The following is a 14738-nucleotide window of genomic DNA, read 5'->3' as shown; positions in this document are numbered from 1 at the left end:
TGACCTCCATTCTAGCATCTGCCCAGATCATCCTCCTAGTGGGCTTGTCAATCACAAGTCCATTGGGCCAGCCCAAATCCCGGTCAATCAAAACTTTTCTATTCTGTCCATCCATCCATGCTCTCTCAATCCTTGGGTTCTTTCCCCAGTCCGTGAAATATAAGTACCTTATAAATAAATTTATCAGAAGGATGTATGTACTTATTTTTTCCCAATCTCTTAACAGTCATGTCCACTCAAAATTTTAACAAAATGTATAATTTCTATACCACACACGTGTTCACAAATTTCATCTCATACCTAAAATTAGTATTCAAAATGACTGATGTTTTTAATATAGACTTACCCGTATTCATACACCAGTACAATGGCTCGAGGTTTGTCCAAATTCTTCCAGAAAAGGACTTTTCTCATGCTCCCTTTGACATCTGCCACCTCGATACGGTTAAGTCCGGTGTCTGTCCAGTAAATTTTTTGCCCTACAGAGTCCACAACGAGTCCATCTGGAGTATCTAGACCGTTACTGATAATTTCCTCTTCTTGAGATCCGTCTAAATTAGCCCTCATGATCTTATCTAATACTGTGTCGGTCCAGTACACCTTTCCTGGAAAAAAAATGACAAAAGAATGATGTGAATTTAATACAGCCCAGCTGGTACATTAACAAAACAAGAGGCCCATGGGCCACATCATTCACCTGAACAACAGTTCCTTGTATCATTTTAAATTACTTTTTTAAAGGTATATGTGGCATATTTAGAGTAATTTTTGACATGAGTTTAAGTAAAAATATACTGTATAGCAGGAAATTAACAACTCGCAGTTATTTTTCGCTATATTTGCTGAAACCAAAATTCTGCGAATTTAACATCTAGTGAATAATTATTTGAGTATATTAATGATAAAGAAATAGGATTTACTAAAATCATTTATCTTATCATGAAAACACACACAAAATATGTTTCCGTTTTAATGGCATAGCAGTATAGTTGACCCCGCTTAATATATTAGCATTTTTGTCAGGAAAAATAATGGTATTAAGCAGTCTATCAATTGAAAATAACAGATCACTGCTATTGTTACTAACTGGAAATATTTAATGATCCACCAATAGAGACTATACTTTCATTTGGAAGTTTTTTCCTCTACTTCCGGTTTTGACTAAATTTAACAAGGCATACATGGGACAATTCGTTTTTTATAACTTCTTTAAATACAATAATCAAATAACCCACAAGAATTGTGCTAAACCTTTCTTTATAAAGCACATTCTTCCTATATCATAAACTTTAAGAAAGAACTGCAGTAATCAAACATGACACTTAACAGGTACCCAAGCCATGTGCAGCAATGCCTGACTAATTCTGTCTGCCCAGTGCTATCGGTAAATTTCAAAGTGATTTGGAGGCTCATAGTGTTAATACAGGGTCCTCATGAGTGTCTTACACGTGAAAAAGGTGGGAGACTCAATTGACAAGGCTATATTTCCATTATAGAAGTGGGGTGCACTTAAAAAAACTGTTATATTAACCAAACAATACTTATGAACGGGTATTAAACAAAGCGGTGTTTTTATCGAAAAGCAATAAATTAATTATCACTATAATTGTATTTCAACAAAATATATTTTGAAAATGATTCCCAGATATAAATATTTCTTTTTCGTTGCGAGTTAATATACATGTACCATATACAGATAATCATGACCGGGTTTGAATTAATTAATGTTTTACAAATTTTTGTTTCCCGCAATTTCAAGCTACTGTGATTTGCTGCAAAATGAAAATATCGCGATCTTTACTGCTATACAGTACATCATGCTTTTTATAATTAGATGTTTCACAAACTCTAGGCCCATAAAACATGTTCTGTCTTTAGTTATATGTCTCTTTGCTACATCCCTAATGAATAAATGTGATCCGCCATTTACCAGCATTTCTGCGCATGAGTGCGGGTAAACCTAGCATTGAAAACACGATGGAAGAAGTTTGTTTACAAATTAGAATCACGTTTTTCATGTCTTAAATTCTTAAATCAAATGATACTCAAGCATTATTATTCCGATATTCATTAATGTAGAATGATATAAACTGTTAATTATGTGTGTGTGTGATGAAACACGATTTTAGCATCATCGACACGGTAAACTGAGTAAATACAACCTCTTCCTGAAGGATGAACACATTGAGCACAAACCTGACTGGCAAAATCCCTACAACTCCATGATGGAAACTAAAGTTTAATTTGGCTTTAATTCCTATTCCATCAATCTACAGGGTCTCCGATGACAATCTTCTCTTTGTTCCTATCCTTGTCAGTATATTTTTTCTTTCATTGCCAAACTTAATGGTATACCTATCTTTCTCGTTGTCGCCATTGTTGTTGATAGACCAAGATGGATGTCACATGACCAATTTAAGGCGGGGTTATTAAAATCTTTTGTATTTTTTACCATACTGGTAAAAATTAAAAAATATTTTTTTGAGTTCTTGTATCTTTGTTATGCGATTGACTTATAAAGCGTAATTTGTGTGAAAGTCCTATCTTTTAGTAATGAAATGAAACAAATAATCAAATCTTATTGTTATTCACTAAAACTATGCCACATCTTTAAACATTTTACCAATATAATTCTATGTTTAAAACTTTAAACACCTCTTGGGACCCTAGTATTAGTCCAGGGATCACGATTTTAACAATTTAGTATCTGCATCATTTGAAGATGCTTGCATAGTAAATCACAAATTGTAGCATTGTAGTTCTTCAAAAGAAGATTTTTAAACATTTTCCCTATATATTTCTATGTTAAACTTTAAACTCCTCATGGGGCCTCAGTAATAGTCCAGCCATCATGATTTTAAGAATTTAGTATCTACATCATTTGAGGATGCTTGCATAGTTATCTCACAAATTGTAGCATTGTACTTCTTAAGAAGAAGATTTTTAAACATTTTCCCTATTTATTTCTTTGTTAAACTCTGAACTCCTCTCAGAGCCTCAGTACTGGTCTGGGAATTGCAATTTTAACAATTTATAATCTACATCACTTGAGGATGCTTGCATAATAATATCACAAATTGGAGCACTGCAGTTCTTGAGAGGAAGATTTTAAACATTTTCTCTATATATTTCTTTGTTAAATTTTGAACCCCTTTTGGGGCCTAAGTATTGCTCCATCTGTCACAATTTTTACAATTTAGAATCTTCATTATATATATCAGCTTTGGTGTAAATATTGGCATTTCTGAAACAGTGGTTCTTAAGAAGAAGATTGTTTTAGAGATGCGCTAAGGCATGCCCATTCTATTTTTTATATTCATTAAAAGAGCAGGTTCACAGCCTAGAATAAAACCAATGATAGATTGACTACCAAATCGACGATTAAACGTACACAATAATTACAGTATAAAACAATTCAAACTAATATTTACACTAATCAGGATATTTCATTTTTCTCCACTCTCTTTCAAAATGACCAAAGTTATGGTAATTTTGCTATAATTTATTGATGTATAAAATGTTGTGGGATATCATTCTTTTGACTATTACTTTCACCTATCTCATATCCTTCTATGTTCAAACTGTCCAAATTTAAGATCATACCGGTAAAATTATTATTCACGAATCTATTGCATAAAATTGAGTGTATGACAATGCATAAAACAAGCTGACATACGATTGATAGTGTCCACATCAAGGGCTATAACATTGCGGAGTTGACGAACAGGCATCACAACATCAGCAAAGTATTCCACATCTAGAGATACTTTCCTTATGTCTGTCCTACGTGCAAATATCAGGAAATTGTTCATTTCTAGAAAAGAGACAAAAGTAATGAAAATGTAATTAAGTTACCAAAACATGTTAAGCAATACTGTTCATATTAGTAGAGCACAGAACACATTCCTTTTTTCATATTAGGGACTCACCAGAGTTGCAGGTCCTGTCGTCCTTTTTTAACAAAACTCCAGAGGGACAGGCACATGAATGTCCTTGGGGTAAGGGGGCCACCAGACACAAATGACTACAGCCTCCATTGTTCACACTACAGTCCGTGTGAACTGCAATTTAAAATCAAGTTATTTTTCAAAAAGTTCAAACTTAATGTTTAATACTTCAACAGCATCGAAGACCATATGCATATAGGTAGAAGCAATATAAATTTAAAACTTCAATCCAAGAATCTGATTTATTTACATTATATGCTGCAATTGATCTTGGCTGTAATTCGGTTAAACCGTTTTAAAATACAAAATAGTATTTTTCTTATCATTGAACACTTGCTTGCATTCAATATTTTAATCAAACCCAATGTTAAAGGAATAGCAAAAATAATGATCTAAGCTAGTTTAAAGTTTGCGATCCCCACCAATATCAATTCAAGGCATTTATACTGTAGAAGCAGACATATTTGTTGGGATTTAATTTCATTATTTTCATTGGCAGTAAAAATTAATGAAATTAAATCCAGGACAAATTTCTAACCTAATCTTAATAAATGCAGAGTTGATACGCGATACATTTTAGGGATTACAAAAAGATAAAATTAAATGCCAACAAAGTTGTATTTAGTTTAAAAACAACAAAATTTTAACCCAACAAAAACATGTGCTTCTACAGTATTACATGTATCTATAACTTTAACAAAAATAAAGTTTCAACTTTCTTTCAAAAACTACATGTATACAGAAGATTATAGGTTTGAAAGAATGACAGAATTACAGACTAAAACAATCTGCCTTCACACAATCAACCTTGGGTGGTAGGGGGCATTAATTTAAAACAAATTGAGCATTACCCTCAGGACGATTTTTGTGGAACATCATAACATCCCAGATGTCTGCATAGTTAGTTTTCAAGACTTCGATATGAGAGCCATTTGTTTTGTCAGCAGAATAAAGTCCTTTTTCTCGGCGATCCGTCCAATAGATTTTGTCCTTATATACAGTTAATCCAAAGGGACTTTGTACTTCTACTGAGATCAACACCTATTGAAAATATAAGATGTATCAGTACAGTATGATGCAATGAATATTCGTACAAAATGGAGGCATGTTTACATCCACATTAAAAGATCAGATCAAAAACGCTTTGTATTACCCACTTTGCTTACAAACAAAAACAGGTAATTATAAATTATCAATAAAGTCATGTTGCACATTACTGTAGCGATAATAGATTTGAAAAGGATGTACAGTATCCAAAAAAAAAAATACAAGCACTTGACTATCACTCGCCTAAAGACCCCAATTATTCCACTAGGCTATCAGTGGAGTAAAATTGACAAACCTTCTTATAAAGTGTTGTTTAATCAGTACTTAATAAGAGTATTATTTCATGATTATAATCAAAAAGAAAATTAATCTAAATTTTCAATTAACAAACAAATTTTTTCCCAGGGAACATTTTTTTCCTGTAGGAGGTTTTCTAGAAGAAAATAAAAGTCATGCAATTTTTGAAAGTTTCAATGCTCTTTTTAATGCAAGCAATTTTTGATTTGTGATTTGTTTGAAACATATGCTGTAAGTCCTGTTTAACAAATAGATATCAAAATTATGATTTAATAGACTTAAGGCATAAAACCATGCATCAGGAAAAACTTCGAGATATCTGAGGGTTCAAGATATCGAAGTTGATGAAAGTTGGTCTATAATGTTTCTATAGATATGCCTACACATACTATGTTAAATGCATATACACACATGTATACAGTCATTTCTGTTATCGTAATTCATAGTGTATCATAAAACACAAAAAGATTTTTATTTTTTGTTACTGTATATCTAAAATAAATATATAAACCATCAGCTGTTCTTTAATTATCATGTAAAGCAATACTTATCAAAAGAATCGTCTTTGTCAGCAATTCTGATAACTGGATATACAATACACTATGTAAATTGAAAAACGATTTCGATAAAAAGAAAGACAGAAAAACAAAACTAAACATTTCAATTTATTCGTATGTTTCTCGACTTCTGATACATCCTGGAGTTTTGTTCTTTTGGTCTGAACTGAACTTTAAGTAAAACAATATTGCCACATAATCTAACTATCCCCCATGATTGAGGCCGGTACTTTGGTAGATTGTTTATCAGATATGATCTCAACTAAAGATTGACTCTCTGGTACAGATTAATATACCTCAAAAAGTATTTAATCCATTCATTTCTTGATTTCTTTTTCACTTTAATGTGTTTAGTATGCTTATGCTATAATATTCACAAGCTTTGTTTAATTATCATATGATCCGATGTCACTATGTAAGCATGGTCCATAACCTGGCTTGCCTAGTTATAGAATTATAGAGAAAGGGTTTCAACAGCTTGGGGCTATTAAGGCATGAAAATCACAGGTGACCTCAGTAAAAGCACGTGCTATACTAACAGATCTGTTCAATACACCGTAAAATTGTGTTTTAGTGACTGGGGCCATCAATTTACTTTGAGATAAACAGGATATTCGAGATTTCCATGTTCGACATACAAGGTTTTTCTATAATCACATATATAGTAAAAATGGCCGGGACCACAAATGTATCTCAAGATATCCGTGGTATTCAAGATATCAGTGTTCGAGATACCGAAGTTTACTGTATCTATTTAGTTATAACATACTTGCCAACTGACCCGATTTCGTCGGGTCACACCCGATTTTTCAACCCTTCACCCGATTATTTTTTATGACCCGGCGGGTCATGCTTTTCACCCAATTTTTGTCGAACAACCCGAAAATCTCCCGATTTCCGGATTTGGTTCCTAAATTACGTTGCGCGTTTGACTTCCAGCTATGAACCCAAGCTGAGCTTGGATTTACGTAACGCGTAAACAATGCCGATGGCTATAACAGACACATAAGTGTAATTATTATCGTGAGTTGTTTTGACTAAGCGAAGGTTTAAATCATTAAGTGTGATGGCTTCCAATAAGAAAAGGTCTTCATCGGGGCCAGCGGAATCAAAACCAACAAAAAGAAAACGTTATTTTTTGTACCTATCAACATATCTGGGAAAATGAATTCCCATAGGTAAAACAAAGTAATCGAGTACAAAACGAGGCTTTTGTGTTCTATGTAACGCACATTTGAATATTGGATTTTGTGCCCAAAATGATCTGACTAAACATTCAAAAACACTAAGTCATGTATAGAATGCTTTTTAACACACAAAAGTCTTCCAAGTCACTTACAACTTTCATGCCATAATTTACAGAGTTCAAAAGCAAGGTTAATGTAAGAGAAACTCTTTTTGCAATTTTTTTTTAGCTGAACACAACCTTCCATTTTCTGTGTCAGATCACTTTACAAAATTCAAAATCAGCAACTGTTAATTAAAATGCTTCTTTGCAATAAAGTATTACACATAAGTTTTAACACATATTTCTAATGTATATACCTATGAAATGCATGCCATGGTAAATATGTCGTGAATGTCGTTATGCGCTATGACCAGATTTTTTACTTTCCAAATCTGGTCATGACCAGATTTTCACATGTTGGAGGTTGGCAAGTATGGTTATAAATGCATATTTAGATTAATTCCCCTTATTAAATGAATTAAAAAATTATAATATTCAACAAAGCTTTCATTTCAAATTAAACTGTTATCTTAAAATTGCAAGCTTACAGTTCTTGAGACACATGTTACACATTTTTAATAATTGGTCAAAGCAGAGACAAAACTGGTCCCCTCCATTTAAAGTATTACATATACAATGTTCTTCTAATCTAATTTTTTTTTGTGGGGGGGGGGGGTCCATAAACCTAGTTTTATTATCCCCATAAGCAATAATAAGTCAGATATCTTCTTAGTATGATTAAAGCATTGGTTGTACCTTTCTGTTGTGGCCATCTACTGTGGAACATTCTATCCTGCTGGTTCCTGCATCTGTCCAGTACAGGGTTTCCGTCTCTATGTCCAGTGCCAGACCATTAGGCCACTTAAGTCCTGATCTAATGATCACCTTTCTACTTTTTCCATCCATGCCAATTTTTTCAATCTTAGGTTTTTTACCCCAGTCAGTCCAAAACATATAGCTACAATAACAGCCAATGTTTAGTTTCTTCATGTAACAAGGATTTTGAGCAAGCATAGTAAATGTACATGTATAGGTAATACTGTCCTTTACCAGTACCTCCATTCCTTTCAGTCATGTCATCTAACTGCTAATAATGATTCACAGAAATTTGGAAAATATATTTGCTACTTTTTTTTTCCATATAGAACACTGAATATACATTACAATTATAATTACAGCTGTATATAATCATTCAAATATCAAACTTGACATTCAACTTTATTAGAGAAAATAGGAAAAGTCCTGCATATGATGCAAAAGAGATATGAAAGCTTGCTATTTAATTCGTCATATATGACTATTTAATGATATAATGAACTCTGGAAATCGGATACTCTTGTGTCGCATTCAATACCATCACTATGTTTTGTTTCTAGATGTGTAGGAATGAGGCAGTACCCTGTTTCTGGGTCCACTATGATGTCACGGGGTTGATCCATGCCCTTCCACACAAGCACAGTCCGCATGCTGCCATTTAGGTTGGACACTTCTATCACATCCAGTTCAGCATCTGTCCAGTACAGCTTTCTGCCCACCCAATCCACAGCTATGCCTGCTGGGACAATCAACCGACTGTTCACCAGCACCTATTTACAGAAGTTCAGAGCAATGTGTTGAGAACAGAACATACAGTCACAAGCTATAAAAGATTTCGCAAAAATGGCCAAAGTCAAATCAGTTTTGCAGGACTTTTAAAAGAATACAATACATAAATTGAAGAAAACATAGGTAATCACAGATTACAAAGCTCACCGAGACAAGGCGTCATCTTTTTTAGACCACCTTTATCATGTTATATGAAAATCATAATTAATGATCTTGGATATTAATGGATAAAGTTTTGACAAAATATCGTATATCATACGCTAACAATAGTTTGATAATCATATGTTCATTTAATACAGTATTGTATGATACAATGTTTATTATTAGTAATACAATTATAATATAAAATACGATATTGCATCCTATGCTACTTTACAATACCGGTATATATCATATGATACAATATAATACTGTAATATATAATGATACAATATGATATTGTTATTATACATGGTATGGCATTGTATCAAGATATAAAATATGAAATATTTTTGAATCGTGTAAAACATTATTCTATTTGATCACATAATACAATATTATAATTAAGGAATAAGGAATCATCCTTTGAGTATTATGAGGTGATAATAATGGTCGAGGTGTGATCAAATCCAATAAAGCCGTTGGATAATGAAAAATGTCTTAGCAACATGGCATATTATGGCAAAGATTTGAAATTGAATAAACCCACATATTAACATTTTTTCAAATTTCAAAATCTTGTGAGGTAACGTCATTAATTCCTTTATGGCACCCCACTGTATTTATCAACATTAAATACAGGAACAGAACATATAGCAATTTACTGTTTAAAACAAGTCATTATAAAACATTCTTACACTTGTCTCATAATTTCACAAACATGTAACAAGTACTGGATAATTTATTTACATCTAACTTGAATCTGATCCATAAAAAAAATCTTATTCAATGATTTCACATAGCAGAGATGAACAAGATGAAATTGTTCACTCCCCACTATTAAACCTGTTCTACTTAATCTATCTCTCCATCTAATTAAACACAACCTTTTTCTAAAGGTACTGTAATATCTGCGTAAAATTGCAAGAAGCACATCTCCCAGATTTTGAAATCTCGTTCTTTTAATTTTCAGATGGATGTAAACTATTTGAGACTATGACTAAAATTTGGTTTTTACATTTTTTAAAATTCCCATGATTTGATGCGAAAGGGTTGAGTCGAGAAATTAAGTACTCATGTAGAATAAGGAATCTACTGTATCTATGATATAGCAAGGAACAGCTGGGTTACCCGTTCTTGAGTTCCATCCCACTTGGCGCGACTGATGGTCTTATGACTTGTATCTGTGTAATAAACATAGTCTTCTTCCGCATCAAAGTCCAGGCCAATCACGTGACCCACAGAGGTCAGCGGGATGATGGAATCGGAGTGGTCCACCCCAACAGCTGGGTCCATGTTCATTCTGCGAAGTTCTGATGAAGTTGAATACAGCAGAAATGTGGCCATGTCTATTAATAAAAGATCGATTTATCGCATATACCGGTACATGTAATAATTCAAGAAAACTGAAAATTTCAAATCTCCAATTTGGTGTACAGTTATTCATCTGATCAAAGTAATAAAACTACTTAAGTGAGTTGATTTTATACTAAAACTGTTGTTTGACCAATGTCTCATTATTGCAAATTCTGTGTCAGTTTTGATAGTTTATCGGAACAGGAAGTCTAATAAGATTTAATCTGCTATTTTAGCCTGTTGCTCTTGAGGTAATTGTTTTGTTTTACTACAGATTGTTTTTTTTTTTTCCCAAGTCCTGATGAGTAATGTTGTGTATGGTATTATAATGGCTGGAAATATTTTTAGGTAGAAACTTTGTTATAACATATATTTTGACTGCATGTTAAGGTTTCAATGAATAATAGAAACAATCTTCTCTTTCATTAATCTCATGAACAGACAGGTCCACTTCACTTCTGGTGTTAGTGTGACGGCACAGAGAGGATTTGTTTTAAAAATCAACTCCCAAAGATATCTTGATGCCTAAACAATATCATTTGACATACGCAGCATACCATTGGTGCAGTTGTGTCCATCAGACAGCAAGTGTTGACCCGAGGGACAGGCACAGGTGAAGCCGACCACACTGGGCAAACACAGGTGACTACAGCCTCCATTTGTCTGACCACATCTGTTTGGAGCTGAAATAAAGGGGTGATTCAATGCATCAATATGTATCAATATTTAATGGTCAAATTTGTTGGCATCTGAACTTCTAGTACATATTTGTCCTATAAATTAATACAGTTTTCTATAAGAGTCAATTATTTAAAATTAAAACAAATAATACATTTAAAATGATTTCCATTTTATAAAACAGATGGAATAACCAACTGGGTAATATTTGATTCGGATAATTGTATGAGCAAAATGGAAAAAACTTCTGTACATGTTTTACTTATGTAGTGGGTTATGGGTCAATACCTTGCTCTTCAATACGGAAAAACAGGACTGACAGACCAGTCAAAACATTATACCTCTCGCAACTTCATTGCATGGGGTTTAAAAACCCTCCAGAAAACAAAACATTGGCTAGTTTACTCAGTGCTTACACTCAGGCTGTCTCTGAGGATGGTAGCTGTGAATATCCATGGGGAAATAGAGCCGGTTGTAGACAGTCTCTACGTCATTTCCCGTAAACTTGTTGGCTTTGTTGATGCTTTTGGTGTGCCAGTCTGTCCAGTATAACTCGTCCTCAAACAGTGTCAAAGCAAAGGGGTGAGGCAATCCTACAAAATCACCAGGTCTTTATCCCCATGAAAAAACTCATTTTCGTTGTTGTGTACAATGGAAGATTATGACAACCATAAGATATATCAATTATTGATCACATCCAAAATAAAGTTTCTGAAATAATCTCATTCCCATATAATAATTCAATGGAGAGAAAAAACCATCCTGACAAAATGAAAGAAAATAAAAATCAAATTATACATTCATGCTTATAAATTACCTGTGTATGAAAGTGAACCCCTTGAAAAAAAATTCATTATATTGTACATTGTTTATTTTTAACATTTAAAATGCCCCCTTCTTGTTTACATTTTTAGTTACAAAAAAATTCATTAATAAATATTTCACCAACAACATAAAAAAATGATGCAATTTCTTTTCACTACTTTATTCCATCTCTTATAGAGGCTGCATAGTCAACAAAGTTACCCACCATATTTACATGTACCTCAAAATTTGGGGTGTTATTTGAAGCCATAAACTGTAACTTAGTCAAGAAAAATTCCATATATTTTAGATCTAAAAGTTGAACATTTTCCTATATCTTAAGGTAGTATGGGACACCTGTTGTTATTAATGTAGATAAAAGTAAATTAAATTGATCAAAAACATAAAATATTTTTTTTTAATTTGGAAAGGTAAAAATTATAAAAAGCCCACCGCCGGAATCAAACTCATGACTTCCATTTTTAGTTTAAGCTCTAACCTATTGTGCTACGCTGTTATGTAACAACTTTGGGAAAGAAAACATCTAGGTATAAAATTATATTTGATGTTATTGTTTACAAATGTATTTCATAAGGAAGTACGTCATAATATGGAGGTTTCAAATACCACCTTCAAACAAAGGTCTTTTATCAAAGGAGATCAATATAGTCTAAAAATGGCCATGACCATCCAACCCTCTTAACTACATAAGCCTGTTACCTGTGTTAATCACAGTTCTTCGGAAGGATCCATCTAGGTTGGCACACTCGATGACATGGTGCTTGGCGTCGGCCCAGTACAATTTGTCCGTGGCATAGTCCAAGGTCAGCCCATTTGGCCAGAACAACGAGGTACTGGTGATCACTACCCTTCTACTGCCGTCCATATAGCTCCGTTCTATTTTTGGTACTTGTCCCCAGTCAGTCCAAAATAACATCCTACCCAAATACAATTAATTTCATCCTTATCAAATAATCATACCCTTACAGGTAGAATATGAAGCAATTTTATACTAGGATTTCATGACCAAAAAAATTTATCACACTACAAGAAGTTATAACTCCTTTATCATGGAAGTAAAACAATACTTACCCATGTCTAGGATGTGCAACAATGGCTCTAGGCTTTTCCATATTGTCCCATATCAGTACTTTGCGATATCTGTGAATACCTAGATCCATGACTTCTATGACTGAAGTTCCAGAGTCAGTCCAAAACAGTTTATTGTGAACCCAGTCCAATGCCAGTCCACCTGTACCAAAAGACAACCTTTTTTAAGAAACAGATGTAAATATGAATTGTACTTCACACCTTAATAATTATGTGTTTAAAAAAATGTTGATTATGTTCTTTGAAAGAAAAAGCCAAAGAGGTTAATTATAATAACATGGTATCATCGTTTACCAGGACTTTCCAGGCCATACTCCACAACAGGCTCTGCTTTTGAGCCATTAAAGAAAGCCCTCATTATTTTGTCCAAGGCCACATCCGACCAGTACACATGACCGTCTCTCAGGTGGAAATCCAACGCAATCGCATTCTCCAGACCTTGCAAGATGGAGTCATGCTCAGCATTGTCTGTCAGCACTCTCCTGATGTCAACTCTGTTTGCAAATATCAGATACGCCTTTCCACCTGCAAAAGTAATATCAACATACTGTAGGATTTCTTAGTTTTGACCAATATAGGATCTGTTATCTTAACATTTTAGCATCTAATTATGAGGAGGTTAATTCATACATAACCCAGTAAAAGGAGTATCATTTCATATAAATAAACCTATACAGTCATGTACTTCACAATAGATAATACAAGAAACAAATTGAAGCAATTGTGTAAAGCACAAGAGGCCAATGGGCCACATTGCTCACCTGAGCAACAATAGACATCATAAAATCAGCTTTACAATGTAGTATAACAGATCCTGTATTTAATAAAAAAAAATCAACTTTTTCCCTTAACATTCTGTTTATCAATGATACCATTTTTGTCACAGGATGATTTATAGTCATTTCACATATTGAGCATAATAGTTCTCAAGAAGATTTAAATCAAATGGGATGTAAACCTACATCAAACTTGTGATGCCAAGAATTATCCAAGGGCCAAAGTCTAAAAAATTTTAAAGAATCAATAATTTGTCAATATGCTTGCATACCAGTAAAACCATATATTAAAACATTTGAGTTTTTGAGAATTTGGTGAGATTCTCAAAAACAAGAGATGTTTCTAAAACACTTACGCCCCCCTCCCTTTGAAACATCTGCGAAGAAAATGAACGGAAACTACAAATAATTGAAATTTTTCTACATCCAAGGCACATTACTCTGTCAAAAAATGCTTGGTCATACCCAAAATTAAACTTGACTTAGATATTATTATGATATAGCTGTATACCAAATTTTATTTCAATATGAGCATGCTTTGCGAAGAAAATGAACAGAAACTGGAAAAAATAAAAAATTTCTAAACCCAAGGGGCACAACTCTGTCAAAAGTTGCTCGATCTTACCCAAAATCCAGCCAGACCTAGATATTATTATGATAAACCTGTATACCAAATTTCATTTCAATATGTTCTGCAGTTGCGAACAAAATGAACGAAAACTACTAATAATTGTAATTTTTCAATGTCCAAGGGGCACATTTTGAAAATTGCTTGATAGTACCCAAAATCAAACTTGACCTAGATATTATTATGATAAACCTGTATACTAAATTTCATTTCAATATGTACATCCTTTGTGAAGAAAATGAATGGAAACTGTTGGTGAACTGACCGACCGACAGACAGCAGCAAAGCAATATGCCCTCTCTTCCTCGAACAGGGGCATAAAAATTCTCTCTATATATTCCAATGTAAAAATATGACCCCCCCCCCCCCCTTGTGGCCCCACCTTATTCCCCGGGACCATTATTTTAACAAACCTGACATTTTAATATTGTATCATTTCATCAAAGAATAGAAACTTTATAGCTTAAACAGGTGTCTACACTACTGCAGATAACTACATATATTTTATCATCCTTTAGGTTGAGGGAAAAGGTAGTGACCTTGACCTGACCTTTATGTGAAAACAAG

At 33.4% G+C, this 14738-nt stretch overlaps 1 protein-coding gene across 2 annotated transcripts in view; it reads right to left on the bottom strand.

Moving 5' to 3' along the window:
- The window catches only part of LOC105336972 (low-density lipoprotein receptor-related protein 4), a 64221-nt gene that overhangs the window by 24061 nt on the left and 25422 nt on the right, over positions 1 to 14738 (bottom strand). For both annotated transcript variants that reach the window (XM_034470956.2, XM_034470962.2), the window contains exons 17-29: positions 13062 to 13292; positions 12750 to 12909; positions 12378 to 12595; positions 11270 to 11446; positions 10733 to 10858; positions 9951 to 10168; positions 8475 to 8662; positions 7833 to 8034; positions 4799 to 4988; positions 3930 to 4061; positions 3677 to 3814; positions 347 to 605; positions 5 to 167 (exon numbers count right to left, since the gene is read on the bottom strand). In XM_034470956.2, coding sequence (XP_034326847.2) covers positions 5 to 167; positions 347 to 605; positions 3677 to 3814; positions 3930 to 4061; positions 4799 to 4988; positions 7833 to 8034; positions 8475 to 8662; positions 9951 to 10168; positions 10733 to 10858; positions 11270 to 11446; positions 12378 to 12595; positions 12750 to 12909; positions 13062 to 13292 — 2402 coding nt within the window. The remainder of the gene's footprint in view (positions 1 to 4; positions 168 to 346; positions 606 to 3676; positions 3815 to 3929; positions 4062 to 4798; positions 4989 to 7832; positions 8035 to 8474; positions 8663 to 9950; positions 10169 to 10732; positions 10859 to 11269; positions 11447 to 12377; positions 12596 to 12749; positions 12910 to 13061; positions 13293 to 14738) is intronic.

This window comes from Magallana gigas, chromosome 5 (assembly GCF_963853765.1).
Source record: "Magallana gigas chromosome 5, xbMagGiga1.1, whole genome shotgun sequence".
Taxonomy (NCBI): Eukaryota; Metazoa; Mollusca; class Bivalvia; order Ostreida; family Ostreidae; genus Magallana; species Magallana gigas.
This window is presented reverse-complemented; position numbering and strand designations above follow the sequence as displayed.